The 25830-nt window shown below is 39.4% G+C and overlaps 1 protein-coding gene and 1 non-coding gene across 2 annotated transcripts in view; one reads left to right on the plus strand and one right to left on the minus strand.

Annotated features, from left to right (window-relative positions):
- Window positions 1–25830, plus strand: part of LOC111153063 (transport and golgi organization 6 homolog) — a 197320-nt gene that overhangs the window by 30532 nt on the left and 140958 nt on the right. Inside the window, exons 7-9 of the mRNA XM_022511863.1 lie at window positions 2814–2896; window positions 19716–19828; window positions 21292–21468. Of these exons, the coding sequence (XP_022367571.1) occupies window positions 2814–2896; window positions 19716–19828; window positions 21292–21468 (373 nt within the window). The remainder of the gene's footprint in view (window positions 1–2813; window positions 2897–19715; window positions 19829–21291; window positions 21469–25830) is intronic.
- On the minus strand, window positions 5507–5579 carry TRNAK-CUU. Its single transcript has one exon. It is a non-coding gene; the product is annotated as a tRNA-Lys (tRNA).

Below are 25830 nucleotides of genomic sequence, written 5' to 3' on the forward strand. Positions count from 1 at the left end.
GTATAAATTTTTCTGAGCTTGTGTGGTGGCAGGGAGGTGGCCAGGGATAGAGAAAGTCTGGTTCTTTTTTTTTTTTTTTTTTTTTTTTTAAAGTAGTTTCCACACCCAGTGTGGAGCCCAGTCCAGGGTCTTGAACTCACAACCCTGTAAGACCTGAGCTGAGGTCAAGAGTTGGATGTTTAACAGACATGAAAGTCTAATTCTGGTGCATAGTAAAACTTCACCAAATTGAGCCTGACAAAGTAAAATTTGTGATTATTCAGACATGATAAATATCGTATATGTGTGTGTGTGTGTGTTTATTTATATATATTTTTTGGTATCTATGGATAGGCCCAAACTAAACATGATACTTGAATAAGTAATTAAATTTCCTTTACATATTTTATAGAAATCTAGTCTAGAATCAGTATATTTTTCAAAAAATAAAGTATTATTTCCTTTCTTTTTAAAGGTTTTTATTTTTAAGTACTCTGTACACCCAACCTGGAGCTTGAACGCACAGCCCCGATCTCAAGAATCATGCTCCACTGACTGAGCCAGTCGGGCACTCCTGAAATATTATTTCTGTTGGCCTTCTGCTTTAGGGTCTAGGAATTCTTATATACCTAATCTCATGCACTGGGACTGTACCTCATTACTAATCTGTTCTCTTGTCTGTGTCCGATTAGGTGTTCTAGCCTGGGGCAGTGGTTCTCATAGTGTGGTCTCAGGGCCTGCAGCATTAGCATCACCTGGGAATTTATTAGAAATACAACTTCATTATTAGTTATTTGAAATATAAGTGGGCTCTCCCCAGACCTACTGAATCATAAACGCTGGTGTTGGTCTCAACAATCTGTGTTTTAACAGACCCTTCTGGGTAATTCAATTGTGTGTCCAAGTTTGAGTCCCAGTCTAAGAGCACTATTCTTGGGAGGCCTCGATTCAGTCCATTTGTGGATCAATTATTTTTGTCCTGAACCTTGTTCATTCATTTTAGGAATATTTATTGGACATCTGTTTGCCAGGCATTTCTTCATGTGTTAGATTATATTTGTAACACCAGCTATATGTTTTGCATCAACAGCATATGGATAACAAAAAGGACTATATAATAGTCTGGCTGGTTTTAGTTAGTTAGCCCCATCATTGCCACTGGAAAAACAATCTAAAATAATAAGCTTTCTTATTGTGTTTTTCATATTATATCACATTTGTAAGACTGTGGCAATTATGATGAATTCCCATATTTTATAAATTCTAAGGTGCACATGCTTTTCATGTAAAAAGACTTTAATTTTGGAAGTATTTTTTGCATTTTTAACAACTCTGATATCAAGATGTATCTCACAATTATTGTTGGCCAGTTAGGAATCATGGCATTGCCGTACAATGCAAATGAGCATTAAAACTTAGAGAATGGACGTCAGCAACTTAGGAAAAAATCATGAAGACAGTAGTAGAGTGGAGAACTTCTAAGAAATGTCACATCACCCACATCCTTGGTGGCACAAGGGCAATATATTCTGGCAAAATATGGATATCAGTAATGATGTTCAAATGTTTCAGAAGAGTTGGACTCTTAATGTGAAGTTTTAAGAATTTCTTATTGTTTATCCCAATTATATAGCTTATATAAGGAATGATATATATTAGAACTGTTTAAGTAAATCTAAACTCTCAGTACTTTAAAAAAAAAAAAGATTTTATTTATTTGGCAGAGAGAGACACAGCGAGAGAGGGAACATAAATGGGGAGTGGGAGAGGGAGAAGCAGGCTTCCCGCTGAGCAGGGAGCCCGATGAGGGGCTCCATCCTAGGACCCTGGGATCATGCCCTGAGCTGAAGGCAGACACCCAACGAATGAGACACCCAGGCGTTCCTCAATACTTTTTTTTATTAAGGTTTTTAGTCTTCATTCCAGTATAATTAACATACAGCGTTAAATTAGTTTCAGGTGTGCCATATAGTGACTGAACAACTCTGTATGTTACTCAGTGCTGATCATGATAAACGTATTCTTTAATCCCCAGCACCTCTTTCACCCTTTCCCTTACCCACCTCTCCTCTTTTAATACTTTCTTAAAAACTCTAGTAAAAAACTTTTTTTTAATATTTTATTTTTAGGGGTGTTTGGGTGACTCAGTTGTTAAGCGTCTGCCTTCGGCTCAGGTCATGATCCTGGGTCATGGGATCAAGCCACATGTTGGGCTCTCTCCTCAGCGGGGAGTTTGCTTCTTCCTATCCTCTGCTGCTCCCCCTGCTTGTGCTCCCTCCCCTTCCACTCCCTGTCAAATAAATAAAGTAACATCTTTAAAAAAAAAAAAAAAGATTTTTAAATAATCTGTATACTCAACATGGAGCTCAAACTCACAACCCTGAGATCAAGAGTCTGTTGCTTTACTGACTGAGCCAGCTAGGTGCCCTGTTTTAAAACTTTTTAAAGGGAAATTTTCAATCACATCTGTAGAGAAAAGTTTAATAAATTCCTTTGTACCAATCACTTCAACATAACCATTGGCTCTGTCATTTTCATTTAGTCCAGTCCCTAATTTTTTATTCATTAAATTTACAAGTAAAATTTCAAGGTACAATGTTTCATAGGTTACTTGTTTTTTTCTTTTTTAGTGATATATAAAACAATAACGAATATTTATAATCATTGGCATAATAGATTTCATGAAATACTGTATTTGGTGTTGTATGTTGTATGTATGACAAATCTCTAATTTTAACTGTTACTTATAGAACTATCTAGTAAAATCTTCTTTCTCAAGTCATGAGTCCTCAGTCAGGCACTGAGTATGGGTAATTTTGTTTTTTGTTCTCTAGAGATTCCAGAGAGTGACATGGTGCCAGGGATCATTTTGGTGTCAGAAGAAGAACTTACTAGATGTATTGAGAATGTATTTAAGGTTGGTAATTTGAGTCACTAATGTTTTTAGCTAATACTTATACTTAGTCTTTTAAAATAGTTTTGCCTTTTTAATCAGTACTTCAAGAACTGGAGTGACTAATCCTGAATTCCAAATGATCAATATTCTTTTTTCATTTTGAAAACGTGAAAACTATAAGCTGTTAGTAAAAAAAAAAAAAAAAAAAATGATACATTTTGAAACTGTCAGTTTCATCGTTTACTCTGAATGTTAAACAGTTTAGATTCTCTAACTGGCTCATACCACTTATGAAAGCATGTCTTTGAAGAAACGAACGGTGGCATTTACAATGCTTTAGGTTTCCCAAACTGTATGATAGTATTGAATCTACTTTATATCTTTTGATAGTAATCACCATCATAAAACATCTGAGTAGATGAATCTTGCAAATGACTACCTAAATATATTACTGAAAATGAAAAAGAAAGGTATGCTCTCTATGATTACAGCCTTTTTTTTTTTTTTAATTTTATTTATTTATTTGACAGAGAGACGCACACACACACATTGAGTGAGGGAACACAAGCAGGGGTCGTGGAAGAGGGAGAAGCAGGCTTCCCGTGGAGCAGGGAGCCCACTGTGGGGCTCGATCCCACTGTGGGGCTCGATCCCACACGGAAGACACATAGGAGGCACCCCTTCTATGATTACAGTTTATAAATACATATGAAACACGAATTTTGAGACAAAAAATGAAATCCATTGTGTGAGGGCCAGATGGAGCTAGGGTGAATATTCTTTAAAGTTTATTTCAATAAATTTGTAATAGTATTTTACTATTAAAAATACCCACAGTAGTAAACACCTTTCAAAATTATATTCTATGTTAAAAAAGATACTTCTGCTCTGGAAAATAGTTTGGTAGTTCCTCAAAGTTAAACATGGAGTTAGTATTATATGACCCAGTAATTCCACTTTTAGGTATATACCCAGGAGAAATGAAAACATGTTCAGACACAAACCTGTGCACAGATGTTCATCGCAGCATTACTCGTAAAAGCCAAAACGTGGGAACAGCCCAAATGTCTATCAGCTGATAAATGGATAAGCAAATGTGATATATCCATAGAGTGAAATATTTTTTAGCCCTAAAAAGGAATGAAGTATGGACACATGCCACAACACAAACATTTAAAAATAAAAATTTTTAAACTTTAAGAGAAGCCAAAAACAAAGGACCATACTTTGTATAATTCCATCTACATAGAATATTCAGAATAGGCAAATGCATAGAGACAGAAAGTAGACTAGTTGTTGCGAGGGCCTGGAGATGGGGAATTAGAAATGGCTGTTAATAGGTATAGGGTTTCTGTTTCTTTTTTTTTTTTTAAGATTTTATTCATTCATTTGACAGACAGAGATCACAAGTAGGCAGAGAGGCAGGCAGAGAGAGAGGAAGGGAAGCAGACTCCCTGCTGAGCAGAGAGCCCGACGCAGGGCTCGATTCCAGGACCCTGAGATCACGGCCTAAGCCGAAGGCAGAGGCTTTAACCCACTGAGCCACCCAGGTGCCCCGGTATAGGGTTTCTTTTTGAGGTAAGGAAATAGTTGTGGAATTAGACAGTGGTGATAATTTTATAACCTTGTGAATACAGTAATAGCCAGTTGTACATTTTAAGAATAAATTTTATGACATGTGAATTATTCATCAATAATTTAAAAATTCTACATTTCCCATTTCTATAGCAATAAATTAAACATTTTAGAGTAAATATTTAGTTTTTTATGAAATAATTTAAACATACAAAAAAATTTAATAGTAAAACACTTATGTACCCACCACTCAGCTTAAGAAATTAAACATTACCAATTCAGTTGAAATCTTTGATCTGCCTACTCCAGTCACACTTCCCTTACTTCCTACCTGAAGGTGCATTGTGGTTTTAATTAACAGTTCTCTTATTACTAGTGAGTTGAACATCTTTTTATGTTCTTGGCTAATTCATAATTTTCCCTTCTTTAAATTGCCTATTCATCATATATTTTGCGCTTTTAAAAAATTAGGCTGTTTGCCTCTTCACAATTTTTTTAGAATAACCTTTTATTATAAAACAGTTCTATCAAGATATACTTTATAGACCATAAAATAATGTTTGTTTTTTTTTTAAGATTTTATTTATTTATCTGACAGACAGAGATCACAAGTAGGCAGAGAGACTGGCAGAGAGAGGAGGAAGCAGGCTCCCTGCCGAGCAGAGAGCCCGATGCGGGGCTCGATCCCAGGACCCTGAGATCATGACCTGAGCCGAAGGCAGAGGCTCCAACCCACTGAGCCACCCAGGCGCCCCCATAAAATAATGTTTTAAGTGTATAATGATTTTTAGTAAGTTTACAGAGTTAAACTGTCACCACAATATAATTTTGGAACATTTCCGTTACCCAAAATGATTCCTGTGCCTATTTATAGTCATTCCTTGTTCCTACCTTCAGCTCTAGGCAAGCCTTAATCTGCTCTCTATCTCTGTGGATTTGCCTTTTGTGGCTGTTTCATGGGAGGGAACCATGCAACATGTGATCTTTTGTGGCTAGTTTCTCTCTCTTAGCATAGTGGTATTCGTTTATTTGTTCTTTTGTTTTAAGTAATCTCTATGCCCAAAATGGGGCTTGAACTCACGACCCTGGGATCAAGAGTCACATGCTCTACCAACTGAGCCAGCCAGGCACCTGCCCCTCTCTTTGCATGGTGTTTCTAAGGTTTATCCAGATTGTTTCATATATCACTATTTTTGTCCCTTTTAATTGCTAAGTAATATTCCATTGTATGAATGTACCACATTTTGTTTATTTGTTCATTAGTTGATGGACCTTTGACTATAGAATAAATCTTTCTTTTTTTAAAATAGCTTTAGATGGGGGCACCTGAGTGGCTCAGTGGGTTAAGCCTCTGCCTTCAGCTCAGGTCATGATCCCAGGGTCCCGGGATCGAGCCCCACATCAGGCTCTCTGCTCGGCAGGGAGCCTGCTTCCTCTCTCTCCCCACCTGTCTCTCTGCCTACTTGTGATCTCTGTCTGTCAAATAAATAAATAAAATCTTAAAAAAAAAATAGCTTTAGATGTCCATCGACTGATGAATGGACAAAGAAGATGTGGTTTGTATATATAATGAAATATTACTCAGCCATCAACAAGAATGAAATCTTGCCATTTACAACCATGTGGATGGAGCTAGAGGGTATTATGCTAAGTGAAATAAGAGAAAGACAAATATCATATGATCTCATTCATATGTGTAATTTAAGAAAAAACAAATGAACATATGGGAGGGGAGAAAACAAAAAAGGAGAGAGGGAAACAAACCATAAGAGACTCTTTTTTGGTACTTTTTAAAATTCTTAAGTTTTTTCCTTTTTTTTTTTTTTTTTAGTTTAAATTCAATTATTTAACATATAATGTATTATTGGTTTCAGAGGTAGAGGTCAGTGATTCATCAGTCTTACATAATACCCAGTGCTTGTTGCATCATGTGCCTTCCTTAATGTCTCTCACCCAGTTACCCCAACCCCCCACCCCCTCCCATCCAGCAACCCTCAGTTTGTTTCCTATGATTAAGAGTCTATAACCATAAGAGACTTTTTTTTTTTTTTTTTAAGATTTTATTTATTTATTTATTTGACAGACAGAGATCACAAGTAGGCAGAGAGGCAGGCTGGGCGGGGGGGTGGGGGGAATCAGGCTCTGCGCTGAGCAGAGAGCCCGATGTGGGGCTCGATCCCAGGACCCTGGGATCATGACCCGAGCCAAAGGCAGAGCCAGCCAGGCGCCCCACATAAGAGACTCTTAATGATAGAGAACAAACTGAGGGTTGATGGAAGGAGATAGGTAGGAGATGGACTAGATGGGGGATGGATATTAAAGAGGGCACTTGTGATGAGCACTGGGTGTTGTATCTAAGTGATGAAGCACTGAATTCTACTCCAGAAACCAATACTGCACTGTACGTTAACCAACTAAAAGTTAAATAAAAAAATAAAAATGGGGGCGCCTGAGTGGCTCAGTGGGTTAAAGCCTCTGCCTTCTGCTCAGGTCATGATCCCAGGGTCCTGGGATCGAGCTCCACATCGGGCTCTCTGCTCAGCAGGGAACCTGCTTCCCCTCTTCTCTCTCTGCCTGCCTCTCTGCCTACTTATGATCTCTGTCAATTAAATAAATAAAATCTTTAAAAAAATAAAAATAAAAATGAAACAGCTTTGTAAGACATAATTCACATACTTTACAGTTCACCCATTTGTGCAAATTGGGGCACCTGGGTGGCTCAGTCGGTTAAGTGTCTGACTCTTGATTCTGTCTCAGTCATGGTCTCAGGGTCATGAGATTGAGCCCTGCATCAGGCTCTGTGCTCAGTGGGGGAGCCTGCTTGAGATTCTCTCTCCCTCTCCCTCTGCCTCCTCCCCCCCACCTCACACTCTCTCTTTCAGTAAATAAATCTTTTAAAAAATGAAAAAAAAAATAAGAAAGTATGCAAATCAGTGGAGTTTTATTATATTCACAGGTTTGTGCAGCCATCATCACAATGGATTTTAGGATGCTTCATTACCCAAAAACAAACCTCACTCTATTCCCAAAGCCCTCCACCACCCTTCCCTCCACTCTCCCGCCCTCTCACCCCTCTAGCCCCGGGCAGCCATTAATCTACTTTCTCTTTCTCTGGATTTGCCTATTCTGGACATTGCATATACATGGAATTGTACAATATGTAGTCTTTTGTGATTGTCCTCTTTTACTTAGCATGATGTTTTTTTAGCTTTACATTGTAGTATGAACCAGGACTTCATTTTTTATTTGTTTTTTATTTTTAAGTAATCTCTACACCCAACAAGGGGTTTGAACTCACAACCCTTAGATCAAGAGTTGCATGCTCTACTGACAGAGCCATCCAAGTGCCCCGAGACTTCATTCTTTTTTATTGCTGAATAGTATCCTGTTGTAGGTATAGACAGTATTTTGTAATTCATTCATCCTCTCATGCATGTTTGGGTTGTTTCTACATTTTGGCTATTGTGATTAAAGCTGCCACGGACATTTGTGTAGGAGTCTTTGTGTAACATGTTTTTATTTCTCTTGGGTATGTTGCTAGATCTTAACAGTAACTCTGTTTAGCCTGAGTAGAATTGCTAGATCTTATAGTCAGTCTGTATTTAACCATTTGAAGAACTGCCAAAGTGGCTACACCATTTTACATTCTCTCTAGCAGCATCTGAGGGTATAGAATAAATCTTAAGTTATATTCTTTCAGGTAAGAAAGCCGATGCTTTTCTTTTGTTTTAAACTTTATGTATGATAGTGATAATTTGGGTGCTTGGGTGGCTCAGTGGGTTAAGCCACTGCCTTCAGCTCAGGTCATGATCTCAGAGCCCTGGGATCAAGTCCCGCATCGGGCTCTCTGCTCAGTGAGGAGCCTGCTTTCCCTTCCCTCTCTGCCTGCCCTTCTGCCTACTTGTGATCTCTCTCTATGTCAAATAAATAAATAAAATCTTTTAAAAAAATAATAGTGATAATTTGTAGGTATAAAATGCATGCTGAAAAAATTCAAAACTCAATCTCTTCAACACTCAGCTTTTTACTAAAGTAAGATGTTTGCTACCCTTTCATTTAATTTCGCTGTTAAAAAAAAGAGAGAGAATATCCTTAAGAGGGTTGACCTGGCATACAAATATAGAATTAAATAGTTTATAGATAAAACATGACACAGTGACTTACTGAATATAATGCTGGTTTTGTTTTTTTAAATGCTTTATTTAGAGACTTATGAAAAGGAAGTTTTTATATCCTACTCTACATATGCGTAGACAAGGACATTTATATAATGGAAAGAAGAAATTATAAAGAACAGTCTAGAAGACAAATGTTCTGAATCGGAGAACAAGACCCAGCTAACTTTCAGAAAGGTTGTCTTCAGTCACATACCATCTAAGGACTATCAGGATGAAAAATCGTTAAATGGTTGGGTGTGGAATGTCAGAAAGACTTGAAAGTGGTATCGAGGGTAGAACTAATTTTGACTAAATTTTGGTAAAAAAAACCTGCATAGTATTTCTGGGAAATTAAAAAAAAAAAGGTTGCTTTTGCTTTTCAAGGAAAAAGAAAGCAAAACAACTTCTTTCTGGCAAGTGAATTAGCCTCTAAAAAATGGAGATCCAGAAATAGTGAATCCTGCCATTGTTCCTATTCTTGCCCAAAAAGGGGGGGGAGGGGAAAAAACCCTCCTAATTTGGTGAACAGTTTGGTGAATTTAAAACCTCCTGGAGAGGCAAGCAAAACATTAGTTTGCTATAAGCACTTGATTATGCACAAAAGATTGGGACTGTTAGGAAAGCAGGAAGGGGGTGCAGAAGGGTAATTATTCTCCCTACAAGGTTTTGGCAGCTCAATTGCAATGGGAAAACAGAGGAAATGTGTATGTTGGAAGAAAATGGTAAACACTGTGTAAAGTTTAGCAACAAAGGATGTGTTGTCTTTATTAACTTTCTGCTAATACTAAATTATAGAGCACAGCTCAAAGGCAGGAAATAAGGAAAACATCTGGGATAGTTGAATTGATCCAGCAACACACTGGGTAGCGGGAGGGTACAAGAGGGTGTTTAATTTTAGAGAAACATTTGGGAACATTTCCAGCTCTGGTTTTCTTTTTCTCTTCTTTTCTTCTTAACAGATTTATTGGGATATAATTCATATACCACACCATTCATGCATTTAAAGTGTCCAGCTCAATGCTTTTCGTATACTCACAGGGTTATGTAACCATTATCACAAATCTGATCTTAGAATATTATTGACCCCTAAAAGGACCCCATACCCATTAGCTGTCACTCTCCATTCTCCCAACTTTGCCCCTAGCTATAGGCAACGACTAAAATCTACTTTCTGTCTCTATAGATTTGCCTATTCTCAATGTAAATGGACTCACACAACATGTGGTCTTTTGTAGTTGACTTTTTACCAGCAGGATTTTTTTTTTTTTTTTTTTTTAAGACCTTATTTAATTATTTGTCAGAGAGAGAGAGGGAGAGAGAGCAAGCACAGGCAGACAGAATGACAGGCAGAGGCAGAGGGAGAAGCAGGCTCCCTGATGAGCAAGGAGCCCGATGCGGGACTCGATCCCAGGACGCTGGGATCATGACCTGAGCCGAAGGCAGCTGCTTAACCAACTGAGCCACCCAGGCGTCCCCCAGCAGGATTTTTTTAAAGATTCATCGTGTTGTTATATGAAGCAGCAGCACTTCATTCCTTTTAATGCCAAGTAGGATTCTATTATGTGGATACACCACATTTTGTCAGTTGATGGAAATTTGTGTTGTTTCCACATTTTGTCTCTTGTAAACAATGCTGCTATAGACCTTCATGTACAGGTTTTTGTGTGGACATATGTTTTTGTTTCTCTTGAGTGGGAGAGTGAAGCTGGGAGTGAAATTGCTGGATCATATGGTAGCACTGTGTTCAACTTTTGGAGGTTCTGTCAGATAGTTTTCCAGAGTGGCAGCACAATTTTACATTCCTGCCAGCAGAGGATGAAAATTTCAGTTTATCCACTCTGCCCAGCATTCCCACTACCAGACCACTTGTTTCCTTCTTCCAATTCCCCCTCCTCCATCTCTCCCCCCTTTTTCTCCATTATGATGGCCTTGCTGGTGGGCGCGAAGCAGTATCTTGTGGTTTTGACTCACGTTTCCCCAATGGCTAATGATGTTAAAAAGCCTGTTTTGTGCTTACTGGCCATTTGCATGTCTTCCTTAGAGAAATTTCTATTAAGATCCTTTGCCCATTTTTAAATTGGGTTGTCTTTCTTCTCATTGGTGGGTTGGGGGATGGGATTCACCCTCACCAACAGCTCTCCCCAAAGAAACCTTACTCATCAATCTCCTCTGTCTCCACACATTTGATACTTTTCTACCCTCTTTCTTTCTTTCTTTCTTTTTTTTTTATTAACATATAATGTATTGTTAGCCCCAGGGGTACAGGTCTGTGAATCACCATACCCTCTTTCTGAATGGGAAGTTTTTATAGTTCTGCTCTTGTCTTAGTCTGGTATCTCATGTTGGAGTTTTCAGTTTATTTTGTCTCTGAACCTCATTTGACATTTCCGGTTGGATGTCCTGTGTTACCTGTATCGTGTTAGCGCCTATCTGGCTGCCATCTCAGCACCTAACTGCAAAGCCCCTTAGTTCCTCAGAGCCAGTTTCCTCTTTACTTTATACACAATCCAGATCAAATTGGTTTTCTGTTTAAGACTGTAGTGGAATTAGAAGTAGTAGATTAAGAAGTTAGTTCGGAGTGCCCTGCTGGCTCAGGTGGAAGAGCATGAAACCCTTGATCTCAGAGTTGTGAATCTGAGCCCCATGTTGGGTTGTAAAGATTACTTAAAATCTTGGGGCACCTGGGTGGCTTAGTTGGTTAACCATCTGCTTTTGGCTCAGGTCATGACCCCATGGTCCTGAGATCGAGCCCCTAGTTTGGCTCCCTGCTCAATGGGGAGTCTGCTTCTCCCTTTTCTTCTGCCCCTCCCCCCACTCAAATAAATAAAAAATCTTTTTAAAAAAGTTTAGTAAGTAAATGAATAAATAAAATTAAAAAAAAAAAAATATATATATATATATATTTTTTTTTAAAGGAAGCAAGTTAAACTACCTAAGTCTTACTGACAGGAGACTGCCAGCAGAGAGGAGCAAGAAAGGAGACAGAAATACCCCAAAAGGGTGTAATTGAAAAACAAAGTATGTTGGGACTGGTGTGTTCAGTATACTTTAAGAAGGCAAGGATTGTATATAATCCTTTTAAAAAGATTTCTTCTGAAGGAGGTAAAATATAAATACATTTTGGTATTTAAAGAAGTAGACTGTCAGGGGCACCTGGGTGGCTCAGTGGGTTAAGCCTCTGCCTTCGGCTCAGGTCATGATCTCAGGGTCCTGGGATCGAGCCCCACATCAGGCTCTCTGCTCAGCGGGGAGCCTGCTTCCCCCTCTCTCTCTGCCTGCCTCTCTGCCTACTTGTGATCTCTATGTCAAATAAAGAAATAAAATCTTTAAAAAAAAGATTTTATTTCTTTATCTGACAGAGAAAGAGAGCACAACAGTACAAGCAGGGGGAGCTGCAGAGGGCGAGGGAGAAGCTGGCTCCCTGCTGAGTAAGGAGCCTGATGGCGGGGACTTGATTCCAGAACCCTGGGATCATGACCTGAACCAAGGCAGACGCTTAACTGACTGAGCCACCCAGGTGACCTAAGAGAACGTCTTTTTATGCTTGCATCCTTTACATACAGCACAGAATGGAGCAGTGTGGTTCTGGGTGGCCAGGTGGAAAGTTTTCAACAATACAGGTGTACACATAGATGCTCACTGAATTGAACTGAAAATTTGGCATAGCCACTTGTACTTGTGCATAAATAATTCTCATGATTTCTATGTGTGTACCTTACATCTGGTAAAATTACTTAAGCTGAGAAGGGGATTTGTAGCTCAAATAACTTTTAGTCCAATGGCTTCCTATTCTTTTTCCTTTTGACTCTGAACATCTGGGGTCCTATCCCTAGAATACTTAACCTTTTTTTTTGTCCTCTCTGGTACAAGAGGGATAAATGGTTTTTCTTTGCCTACAGAGGTAAAGAGAGACCTAGGCTTCATAGAAATTGGTTCTGGGTAGGGCAGGATAAGAGAATTGTAAAAATTCTTTACAATTTGGACATTTTCTTGTTCTTAAGAGAACCCACCAGAATCTGATAGGTGGGACTGGGAGGGTGCAGGTGATGTTTCCTTTTAGTATTCCTCACAGTACTTGCCGAGACTCCCTAAAGGCAGAAGAAATTTTAGGGTAGGAAAAGCTAGAAGGTACCTAATTAGTTTATATACTTCATTCTCATTTCCATTTTATCTCTCTGTTTCCAGATTCAGGGAATCCTGACTTTAATTATACAAGTCTTTTTTTTTTTTTCCTCCATTTAATCTTAACAAATTTCTAATTAAAGTTACTTTCTCAGACTGGCCAATTGACTCCTCTTTCTAAATTTTTAATTGTTTTTATAGAGTAAAATGTAATAAAAGACTCTTGGAGCTGGAAGGAAGTATAGAAATAATTTATTTTTTTGGTTTTTGAATAGATGGTTTTTTAGATCAGTTTTATGTGCACAGAAAAGTTGAGCAGAGAGAGGGCCATGTATCTCCTGCCCCCCCCACATGTGCACAGCCTCTCCCACGGGTAACCTTTCCTATCAGAGTGGGACATGTGTTACAGTTGAGGACCCTTAACACTGACACACCACTATCGTCCAAAGTCCATAGTTTACATTAGGTTTCACTCTTGGTGTGGTATATTCTTTGGGTTTGACAAATTAATCCCTCATTTTACAGTAAAAGGAAGCAAAATCCAGAAGAGTGTGAAATGACTTGTCCTAAGTCATACTAGTGAGTGCCAGATCTGGTCCAGGAACCAATCCTTTTGTCCCTTCTCTTTCACTGTGTTGAGAAAAGATAATATTTGTACATGGTACACCTTTAAGAAGTACTACAAAAGGTTTTGCAGTAAAAAGTTAGTTACTTCTCCCAGTAAAAAGTTAGTTTGTTCCCTAAATGCAGTCATTCTTTCTGGATGTTTCCAACTCTAATTGAACTGTAACCTTAAATAACATGCAGAGGACCACAAGAAGTATCCTTGGGGCGCCTGGATGGCTCAGTCGCAAGCATTCAACTCTTGATTTTGGCTCAGGTCATGATGTCAAGGTTGTGAGGTTGTGTCCCATGTTGGGCTCCACACTCAGCAAGGTGTTGGCTTGAGATTTTCTCTCTTTCCCACTGCCTCCCCCGACTAAAATAAATAAATAAATAAATAAATAAATAAATAAATAAATTTTAAGTATCCTTCAAAGCTGTGGAAGAGTCAAGTGTTAGATGGTACATTCAGATTCTGTGGTATAGTGTAGTGAAAACACCTGGCCTTTTGAGTCCAATAGACCTAGGTTGGAATCTGGCTCAAGGGTGACGATCCATGTGACTTCAGGTGACTTATTTAATGCTTGAGTTGTAGGGATGAAACAAGGTAACTTGTGGAAGGTTCATTGTATACTTTAGCAAATAATTTGGCTCAGAAAACTGTCAGTTCACTTTTGGTTCAAGGAAACACTTTTTAAAAAAGATTATTTTATGTAATATACCCTGAAAGCATGCACGGTGCAAAATACTGTGTTAGGTAACTTGCCTTGTCCTTTTCCTTCTCACAAGTCTTAATTAAACTCAGTAAGTGCATTAGAAATTCTGGAACATGACTATCAAAAGGATCACGGTGATATTTTAGAAGGCAGCATTTGACTAGTTTAATCTTTAACAGGGGTACAATCAAGTTCCAGCCTGTACTGAATTTCAGTGTTAGGATTCAGTCAGCTTGATTCATGTTTGTATTTCCACACGTCTACATCCCCATAAAAGATAAGGCCATGAATTAAGGAGACAGTTCCATTTACAGCCGTATCAGCAGGTATTTAGGGATAAATGTAACATTTGCACAAGGCTGTATGTTTTACAAAATATTTTAACATGAATTATCTTAAGCCAAAAGCTTAGCACTTGCATTATAAATGAGGACACTGAATCCTAGAGGGGTTTAAATGTCTTACCCATGTTCACTCAATGCGTGATTTTGGGCAATCATGTAGGTGTCAGAAACAAAATTCATACCTGTTTCCTGTCTCCTGACTTCCTGGTTCTCTTTCAACCCTACAGTGGTCCCAGAGGGATGTACTTAACCATGTAATGGAAGTCTAGTAAATGAGAGAGGGCGTATGTGAAGGCTGCTTTCTGTTTGGTTTTGCTTTGAATCAGAAACACATGTTTATTCTTAATACTTCTGACCATTTGGACTCTGGGTTTTTCCTTTCCTTTTTAATTTAAATTTCTAGTTAGTCCTTCCAGAGAAGTTCAGTCTTTCAGATATTGAAGATAGGTGTTGAATAAGCCAGTACAATAAAAGCAAACCTCCTTTTGTTCAGTCTACTCCCCCTTCCATGGCTGAAGTTCTGTGATGCTTCAGTTAATTAACATTGAATAGCTTCTAGCTACAGCTTAAAAAAGAAAGAAAAAAGAAGAAGAAGAGAAAATACAGAGGGCTTTGTAATTTCCCCACAAAAACAGAATTTTTGAGAAAATAAAAAGCATTCAGTGTACTTTATTCATTCTTTCTTTGATTCAGTTAATCAGTCACCAAAAACATTTTTGTGAAGTACATACAGAATGGCAGATACTCTGCTAGGTTTACAAACACAGAAATCATTAAAAGCCAGTTACTGCTTTCAGGGAGCTCCCAGTCAAGCAGTTACAGGTAGTGTGTGATCTCTTGTTAAGAATACCTAGAAACGTGTCTCTATTACTTGTTAAGAGTAGTCTCTAAGCTCCAATGGAGGGTTGTAAGGCCTAACCGCAAACACCTCTTCTCATGGCTGGATCTGTGATAGAAGGCCAAGATGCGTTGGGAAAGGACTGTGGAAATCCCCAAGCTGCCAGTAGGGTCATTGGTACCCATTTGTTTTCTCATGTGATCTGTTCTGAGCCATTATGATTTTTATAGATCTATACTCTCCTCTTATTTTGTCCATCAACCATGTCCTGCATATTTATACCGGTAAAGTCACGGGTAGACATGAAACTTCATCTTTTCTTCAAAGCGCCATTTCACTTACTCTCAGAGAGCCTTTTTCACACCAAAGAATTGAAAACATACCTTGAGAGCCTGTCTCTACCTTCCCTGCTTCAGCTTTCCCACCTCTTAGTATTTTGTTTGGTGATCCATAGTCCCTACAGATACCTCAAGTAACAAGAAAACCTTTCAACTAAACAGGATTTCATCTTTAAAGTACTAACTTCAGAACTACTAGAAGGGAAAGCATGTGGGGAGGGTTAGAAATTTGTACAACTTGGTCAAATTTCAGTGCTTAAAAATTTTGGGGATGGTGGAGGATTGGTTCATGTTTTACAACTAGTTTTACCTCTTAATTGCTGAGGTACCAGAAGGATACAGAAGAAGAGAGCAAATTTGCACTCAAGTCAGAGGATGGTAGATTAGATACCAAAGCTCGATTAATCTAACCTCCTTGTTTTCTAGGTAAGGAAACTGAGACTCAGAGAAGTCAGTTGATTTGTGTTAATGCCTGTAACTGGTCAGTAGGAGTATTACAAGCAACCCTACATGAAACATACCCAGTTGTTATACTGCTGAGAAAATGGAATTTCCATAGGTCAAAATAATACATAAAGCAGGGATTGTGTTTCAGAACTTGAACTCCCATCCCACTTTGCCTCTCCGTGAGCAGGAAAGAACTGCAACTAGGAGGAGACTACAATAAGCACAGTCCAAGGAAATTCCACAACACCCCACTGTTAGGGTGTGGATGCGGGGTTGTAGGACCCTCTCCACTGTGGGGCAGGAATAGCTTACTGTTGGGCCTTCACTGTTTCCTCAGTGGGTACTGTCACCAGCCTAGTGTGGAGGAGACTGGGAGGAACTGGTCCCAGCAGTTTCTTCCATATGTAGTAGGACTTCATTGGAAGGACTGTTGTTTTGTTTTGTTTTGTTTTGTTTTGTTTTCCTAGAGCATTTGGTCATTGTCAGTGCAGTCAGCAAGAGATGACAGTGTAACATTGGCTGAATCAGTGCAGCCTCCTGTGTCCCTTTATAGGTCACTAATCTCCAGGTATAAGTCGGTGATCTGCGGAGTCCACAGGAAGTGGGAAGTGACCAGATTCCATTTTGGGTGTGTATATAGAGGCTAATGTTGGATGTGAGGTGCACACCAAACAGTTAACCCATATATGAGTTGAGTGCCAGGCAAGAGATTGGCAGGAGGGCACTGTCCTTGGAAAGGCCTGGCCACAGTATGTCCCTGGAGATCTACTGGAAGGCTTGGTACAATGGGGCTGTATGATTCAGAAGAGTCTCAGTAGGAGGAAGGGGAGGTGTTGCAGAAGCTGCTGTCCATGGTGCCACTCAGGAACTCTCGCCCGACTTTGCAGAAGTACCAGGACTAGAGTTATCAATAGCCCAACAAGCTGGGGCCTACTGATTCTGAGGGAAGGTGGCTGGGATGAAGTTGGTATGGGTTAGGGACTGAAGCAATGAAAACATGCACATGGGGAAGTGAGTACTGGGAGGCCATAGAGTACTTGCTTTATTCTTTTTAAAACTTTGAAATACACATGACATAAAATTTACCATTTTAACCATTTTCAAGTATACAGTTCTCTGGCATTTAGTCCATTCTTACTCACACAGTTATCATCACTGTCTGGTTCTAGGACTTGTTCACCACCCCAAATGTAAACACCATACCCATTAAGTGATCTGTCCCCATTTTCCCTTCCTCCTCGTCTGCTCTCCGTCTTGTCCCTAAGGACTGTGCATGGATTTTATGTCAGGCAGATCTGGGTTCACCCTGGCTCTGCTACTTACTAAGAGTACCTTGGCTCAACTAACTTTGCTTCTCTCAGCCTGTTTTCTGCATTTTTAGAATGGGCATAAAAATGCTTAACCCTCAGGACTTGTGAGAATCGATTGTATATTAAATGTTTGGCTGAATAACCCAATTTATTCTTGAGTAGACATTGCAATAAATGATAGTTACTGTTGGCTTTGTGAAAACAGTTAGCAGTGGGGTTCCTTTAAGTTGTATACTTCTGTAACAACTGCTTAGTCACCAGACATTCAGGTAACACAGTTTAATCATCCATCCTGATAGGTGCTGAAATAGAGAAAGAGAGCGGCTAGTTGAAGAGGGGAGAGATAACTATGTACTTATGGGCTGATTTTATGTTATAAGCCTTAAAGTGCTATTAGAATTTAGAGGAGACAAGTCATTAGTGGTGGCCAGATGCTTACTAAATACTTGAATCAGTGAATGAGTGGGTGAACCTTTGGAACAGTCAAATAAATAGTAGGCCTGTGGAAAAGGTAGAACTTTCAGATGGCCCATCCAAAACCTTTTGGGGAAAATAAATGTCCTCCCATCAAGGAAGTTTATTTATTTATTTATTTCTAAAAGATTTTATTTATCTAGTTGACAGGGAAAGAGCACAAGCAGGTGGGAGCAGCAGGCAGAAGAAGATGGAAAAGTGGGCTCCCTGCTGGTCTCTCTATCGAATAAATAAATCTTAAAAAAAAAAAAATTAAGGTGCTTTGACCAAGTCAAGCCAGTAAATAATGGAGATTTAACTCCATTTGGTTTTTGTTTTTTTGTACAAAAGATGCTGGTAAGGAAAGATGGCTCCACAGGGATTACTTCTGGGAACACAGACTACAACACCAAACAATAGGCCCTTACATTATCTGGGTGAATCTCTTTTTTTTACCACTTGTAATTGGTGATATCATAATTAGGCCTGCATATTACTTGTGAACACTGCCATACAATGCGCTTCATTTAGCTGGGCTTATGGAGATTAGATCATGCACAGGAAACTGGCTCCTCGGTTATCAGGCTCCACAGAAGAGCTGGGAGGCTTAAGGAGTATGAGAAATTAGGGTTGATTTAAAGGGACAGGCTTCCCTGGAAAAGCACAGAGAGTTTTCCAGCTTGTGCCTCCATGACCTTTAGTATTCCGTAAACAGCTTTGATAAAAAAAAAAAATAAACGGCATTGATTTCTACTTCAATTAAGCACAATTTAATTAATAACTAAAATCTGATAGTGTAGACACAGATAATGATGATGAAAGGAGAAAGATGAGGAACTGACATTGATTAATTCTTGTTTTAAAAGATTTTATTTTTATTTATGTATTTTAGGGAGGGCCAGAGAGAGAGAGATCACAAACAGGGGAAGTGGTGGCAGAGGGAGAAGCAGGCTTCCCGCTGAGCAAGGAGCCTGATGTGGAACTGGGTCCCAGGATTCTGGGATCATGACCTGAGCCCAAGGCAGATGCTTAATTGACTGAGCCACCCAGGCGTCCCAATCTTAGCCCTATTTTAAAGGATGAGGAAAGGGAAACTTAAAGAAGCCCTTATTTACAGAAAGAATATTGAAAAAGTAGCAATTTGCTCTTCTTAACTCTTTAACTTGCCTGCTTTCAAGCATTATTATTATAATTGGTTTACTCATTTTATTCTTCTTGGTAGATCACAAGCAATTTAGAGAGAACAACTCTTAAAACTCATTTTTCTATTCACTACAGTGCCTAGGACAATGCTTGGATTCCAGTGGGCAGTCACATAAATGTCGTTGAAGGCATTTGTGCTGTCCTTTTTGAAAGGACAATTACCGTTAACAAAAATCAGTGTCCTTATGCGCTTAACCCTATAAAGTCAGTGCAGAGCTAGGTGCACATTGTAATTTCTTTAACATTTATAGGACATGCCCATCTGGCAGTTAGATCTGAAGAGTGACAAACCTAGAGGAAGCTTTGTTTTTATTTTTCAAATCTAGTTTTAAGTTTTTCTATTTGGCATTATTTGCTTGTTTATTCCTAAGAGCAGGGCCTTCAGTAATTAGAGAATTAGTGTATTGATGAGTAATAGGCAGATTAGTAAGAGATAAAAAGGTAGTCAAAAACAGGAAAGGTAGGGGTCAGAAGATGGGTTAATTTATGCATTTTCCCCTGTAGTTCTTCAGGCTGCACACACAGAAGGGCGCTGCTCCAGCTCAGGCTCCCTGTGTCTCAGCCTTCTGCCAATCTCAAATGGTTTTCTTAGCCTCAGAGCTAAAATTGTTCGATTTAGGGCTAAAGTGTTGCTTAAGATAAGACTCTCCTCGTTGCTAGGATGTGTACGGTATTTGATTCCCATTCCTCTGGCCTTGCAGTCATGGTACCCCTCATCATTTTCTCTTCCCTAGGTATATGTGGTCGGGAATGAACCTGTGACGGTTTTAATGGAGTCCCTGTTTCCCGTCCTGGGAGTGCTCTTTTCTCTCTACTGTTTTACCAAACAAAGTGTGTCTCACATAAGGTAAAAACAAAACAAAACAAAACAAAACAAAACCAAAAGCAAAAAATACCCAGAGAACCTTATAGTGAAATCTTTATTGTATATTGTTCTTATTCTTATTTTGAATATAAAACTTAATGCCGCTTTGTAATTTTGTTTCTTCCAAAATCAATAAAACGTTTAGGGATCCTCTTATTCGGTTCATCTGCAAAAGAAGGAGAGCTTTTCAGATTTCAAGGGATTGGAAGTAATTTTTAGAATGGCTTTCCTCAGCCTCTGTCATAGACTTCAGAGACAAAAATCCCTGTTTACATGTGTAAACATGTCCTTGTTTGATCTGTGAGAAATACTGGAATTACATGTCTAGGAAGGAGGAAATGGAGAATGGATCATAAGAACTTTGTGGGGAGTGAGAAATCAAGCGGGGGAAATCTGGATCTGAATGCGGCACTCTGTAATGTAGACTTGGATCTGGTGTGAGTGCTGCTCAGTGTTGTTTGGAATGAAGGGATTTATTTCTTAATCCTCCAGAAAATAATCTTTTGTACTGGAATTTAAGTAGGCTTCATTTTGTGTCAGCCTCTGTTTTCACAGATATTTATGTTGTTTCTTCTTCCTTATAAAGGTTTATATCCTTTTTTAAGTCCTAGAGAATTCTGATTTTTAGTGTTTGGAAATCCCCCACATGTGACCAGATATACAATAATAGTACCTTCTTCATAGGGTTATTATGAAGACAGATGATAGAGTTCAGTTTAGCACTGTCCCTGGAAAATCGTAAACTCAGTAGACAGCTACCATCATTGGTGAAGGAAAGCTCCCATTTACCTTGGACTCTAACTTTTGGTCAGCACATCCTTGCAGCCCACAGCTTCAGGAGCAGTGACAAGAGAGAACACAGAAGAAGATAGAGACTAGAAATATGTGAATTTGGCTTCAAAGAACTGTCCATGTAATAACTTACAGTTCCGAAACCCAAATCCTCACAGCACTTTCATGTCCTCCTTAGAGACTGAGAAGGAAGAAGCAAACCTTTATTCCATCCCAATCCTAGTTGACTGGCACAGATAAAAGGGGGTAAGGAATCAGCCAGAATTTGTTGGTGTGGTGTTTCGTGGTCACCAGCTCTTGGTCCCATTGGTAGATGGTTTTATCAGTGTAAACTTTCTTTCACAGTGCCTGGTCCAAGGCAATGGTACACTTGAAATTATTATTTTTTAAAACCGTGCGGGGCTTCTATGTCTTATCAGGGTTACTTCTAGAGCCAAAGATTAGCCAGTCACTCACTGAACTTCAGGATATTAGATATGTTCTGAAATTCACAGGAAGCATAGTTTCCAGTCCTACACTTCAGTAGTACTAGGTGGTTGTGCCAGCACTTAGAATGCTGTGGAACCTGACAGTCTTCCTTTCTTTTTTTATGTTAGCTTGTTAGATGTGTAGAGTAGGATGACAAGCTCATTTATAACTGCTTTTTCTGCCAGGTCACTTTGCCAAGAGATCTTATTATGGATTCTGGGGAAGCTAGAGAGGAAGAAGGCAATTGCCAGCCTGAAAGGATTTGCACGATTGGACAAAACTGCGTCCTCTCTTCATTCTCTGTGTCAGTTTAGAGCCGCCACTCAAGGCGGCATCATGGTTACCATCAAAGAGGCCAATTGGTGAGTCCACACAGCCTTCACCCTCTGTCTTCTGACACAATTGCACCCCAGAGGCCCTTCCCGGACTTGTCCGCTAAGGGGCGCTGGTAGAACGGGACCTAGAACTTTAAACCGCTGAGGTGCTGCTATTTATAATCTCTAGATGAAATGTGGGCACCTTAAATAATCCTGCAGTTTTTCCCCAGATGCCAGCTAATAGTAGGTGCAATTTGCTGGAGCCTCACAGCTCTGCATCACAAGCCCACTTCTCAAAGTCTTTGCCAGAGAATCACAGTAAAGGGCAGTCACATGTTTACCCTCAGCACCATAACGATCTGTTTCTCTTTCTGACTCCCTAAATGCTACGAGTGTGTTCACAGTCAGACTTATTCCTTAGGGAAATTGTCTGATAGCTATCTTTTATGTTAATTTTATGGTGGAGGTTTCTTTCTCCTGGAGAGCAATTAGAAGGTGCTTAATAAATGTTAGTGGAATGGATCATTTATTTCTCTAGCACCTCACAAATATATTTTAAATAATTTTCTTTTTTGGGAGATACGTGTAGATATTATTGCCTCAGAGTGTAAGTTCCTGCTGACCAGAGTCCCATAGAGTTCTCAGCTGACGGCTCAGATTTTTCCGTCACATTCAAAGGGTGGCTCTTTGTTAAGGTGTAAATACTTTTTCTTATTCATAGTTAACTTAGTAAAGTTATAAGACACCCTTTCAATATGCTGGAAAACACACATTGACTGCAAGCAGAATTATCGGTACAAACGTAAGCTACCAATTTCTTGAGAGTTGTTGAGCACTGGTGGGCTTTGTGATCATAACCATGCCCCTGTACTGAAAGAGTTTAAAATGTCTTCACATGTTTATTTTTAAAACACTTTGGAACAGTTTAATCTGGGACCACTTCAGTGACTACATAGAGAATTTGTAGTATTTAACTTATCAGTAGTTAAAACTAATTGCTATCGTGACACGCCTCTAGTGTACATCTGAAGTGCACATATGCCGGAATCGACAGTTTTTTTTTTAAGATTTTATTTACTTATTTGAAGAGAGAGACACGACGAGAGAGGGAACACAAGCAAGGGTAGCGGCAGAGGAAGAAACGAACTTTCCGCTGAGCAGGGAGCCCGATGTGGGTCTTGATCCCAGGACCCCAGGATCATGACCAGAGCCAAAGGCAGACACTTAACGACTGAGCCACCCAGGCGCCCCCAGAATTGACGGTTCTTGCTGAAACTATAGTTTATCTTCATGGAGGAGAAAACTGAATAGACAGTTATTGACTGAATCTCCATCTACTGCCAGAAGCAATGGACCCTTAACTCAGGGTTTCTACATGGACTTCTACATGTCCACAGTCCCTTTGAAATTATATACAAGAAATGTTTTGTGTGCAAACCTGAATTTTTTTTCCCCTGAAAATAGGGTCCATAGTTTTCATTTGATACTTTCATTTGACACTCCGTATCTCCAGAAAGTTGACTTTCACTATATTAAAGAAGTGTGTGTGTGTGTGTGTGTGTGTGTGTGTGTGTGTGTGTGTGTGTGTGAAGTAGGATTCTATTATGTGGATACACCACATTTTGTCAGTTGATGGAAATTTGTGTTGTTTCCACATTTTGTCTCTTGTAAACAATGCTGCTATAGACCTTCATGTACAGGTTTTTGTGTGGACATATGTTTTTGTTTCTCTTGAGTGGGAGAGTGAAGCTGGGAGTGAAATTGCTGGATCATATGGTAGCACTGTGTTCAACTTTTGGAGGTTCTGTCAGATAGTTTTCCAGAGTGGCAGCACAATTTTACATTCCTGCCAGCAGAGGATGAAAATTTCAGTTTATCCACTCTGCCCAGCATTCCCACTACCAGACCACTTGTTTCCTTCTTCCAATTCCCCCTCCTCCATCTCTCCCCCCTTTTTCTCCATTATGATGGCCTTGCTGGTGGGCGCGAAGCAGTATCTTGTGGTTTTGACTCACGTTTCCCCAATGGCTAATGATGTTAAAAAGCCTGTTTTGTGCTTACTGGCCATTTGCATGTCTTCCTTAGAGAAATTTCTATTAAGATCCTTTGCCCATTTTTAAATTGGGTTGTCTTTCTTCTCATTGGTGGGTTGGGGGATGGGATTCACCCTCACCAACAGCTCTCCCCAAAGAAACCTTACTCATCAATCTCCTCTGTCTCCACACATTTGATACTTTTCTACCCTCTTTCTTTCTTTCTTTCTTTTTTTTTTATTAACATATAATGTATTGTTAGCCCCAGGGGTACAGGTCTGTGAATCACCATACCCTCTTTCTGAATGGGAAGTTTTTATAGTTCTGCTCTTGTCTTAGTCTGGTATCTCATGTTGGAGTTTTCAGTTTATTTTGTCTCTGAACCTCATTTGACATTTCCGGTTGGATGTCCTGTGTTACCTGTATCGTGTTAGCGCCTATCTGGCTGCCATCTCAGCACCTAACTGCAAAGCCCCTTAGTTCCTCAGAGCCAGTTTCCTCTTTACTTTATACACAATCCAGATCAAATTGGTTTTCTGTTTAAGACTGTAGTGGAATTAGAAGTAGTAGATTAAGAAGTTAGTTCGGAGTGCCCTGCTGGCTCAGGTGGAAGAGCATGAAACCCTTGATCTCAGAGTTGTGAATCTGAGCCCCATGTTGGGTTGTAAAGATTACTTAAAATCTTGGGGCACCTGGGTGGCTTAGTTGGTTAACCATCTGCTTTTGGCTCAGGTCATGACCCCATGGTCCTGAGATCGAGCCCCTAGTTTGGCTCCCTGCTCAATGGGGAGTCTGCTTCTCCCTTTTCTTCTGCCCCTCCCCCCACTCAAATAAATAAAAAATCTTTTTAAAAAAGTTTAGTAAGTAAATTAATAAATAAAATTAAAAAAAAAATATATATATATATATATTTTTTTTTTTTTTAAAGGAAGCAAGTTAAACTACCTAAGTCTTACTGACAGGAGACTGCCAGCAGAGAGGAGCAAGAAAGGAGACAGAAATACCCCAAAAGGGTGTAATTGAAAAACAAAGTATGTTGGGACTGGTGTGTTCAGTATACTTTAAGAAGGCAAGGATTGTATATAATCCTTTTAAAAAGATTTCTTCTGAAGGAGGTAAAATATAAATACATTTTGGTATTTAAAGAAGTAGACTGTCAGGGGCACCTGGGTGGCTCAGTGGGTTAAGCCTCTGCCTTCGGCTCAGGTCATGATCTCAGGGTCCTGGGATCGAGCCCCACATCAGGCTCTCTGCTCAGCGGGGAGCCTGCTTCCCCCTCTCTCTCTGCCTGCCTCTCTGCCTACTTGTGATCTCTATGTCAAATAAAGAAATAAAATCTTTAAAAAAAAGATTTTATTTCTTTATCTGACAGAGAAAGAGAGCACAACAGTACAAGCAGGGGGAGCTGCAGAGGGCGAGGGAGAAGCTGGCTCCCTGCTGAGTAAGGAGCCTGATGGCGGGGACTTGATTCCAGAACCCTGGGATCATGACCTGAACCAAGGCAGACGCTTAACTGACTGAGCCACCCAGGTGACCTAAGAGAACGTCTTTTTATGCTTGCATCCTTTACATACAGCACAGAATGGAGCAGTGTGGTTCTGGGTGGCCAGGTGGAAAGTTTTCAACAATACAGGTGTACACATAGATGCTCACTGAATTGAACTGAAAATTTGGCATAGCCACTTGTACTTGTGCATAAATAATTCTCATGATTTCTATGTGTGTACCTTACATCTGGTAAAATTACTTAAGCTGAGAAGGGGATTTGTAGCTCAAATAACTTTTAGTCCAATGGCTTCCTATTCTTTTTCCTTTTGACTCTGAACATCTGGGGTCCTATCCCTAGAATACTTAACCTTTTTTTTTGTCCTCTCTGGTACAAGAGGGATAAATGGTTTTTCTTTGCCTACAGAGGTAAAGAGAGACCTAGGCTTCATAGAAATTGGTTCTGGGTAGGGCAGGATAAGAGAATTGTAAAAATTCTTTACAATTTGGACATTTTCTTGTTCTTAAGAGAACCCACCAGAATCTGATAGGTGGGACTGGGAGGGTGCAGGTGATGTTTCCTTTTAGTATTCCTCACAGTACTTGCCGAGACTCCCTAAAGGCAGAAGAAATTTTAGGGTAGGAAAAGCTAGAAGGTACCTAATTAGTTTATATACTTCATTCTCATTTCCATTTTATCTCTCTGTTTCCAGATTCAGGGAATCCTGACTTTAATTATACAAGTCTTTTTTTTTTTTTTCCTCCATTTAATCTTAACAAATTTCTAATTAAAGTTACTTTCTCAGACTGGCCAATTGACTCCTCTTTCTAAATTTTTAATTGTTTTTATAGAGTAAAATGTAATAAAAGACTCTTGGAGCTGGAAGGA

Source organism: Enhydra lutris, unplaced genomic scaffold (genome assembly GCF_002288905.1).
Source record: "Enhydra lutris kenyoni isolate GAN:26980312 unplaced genomic scaffold, ASM228890v2 scaffoldscaffold30, whole genome shotgun sequence".
NCBI lineage: Eukaryota > Metazoa > Chordata > Mammalia > Carnivora > Mustelidae > Enhydra > Enhydra lutris.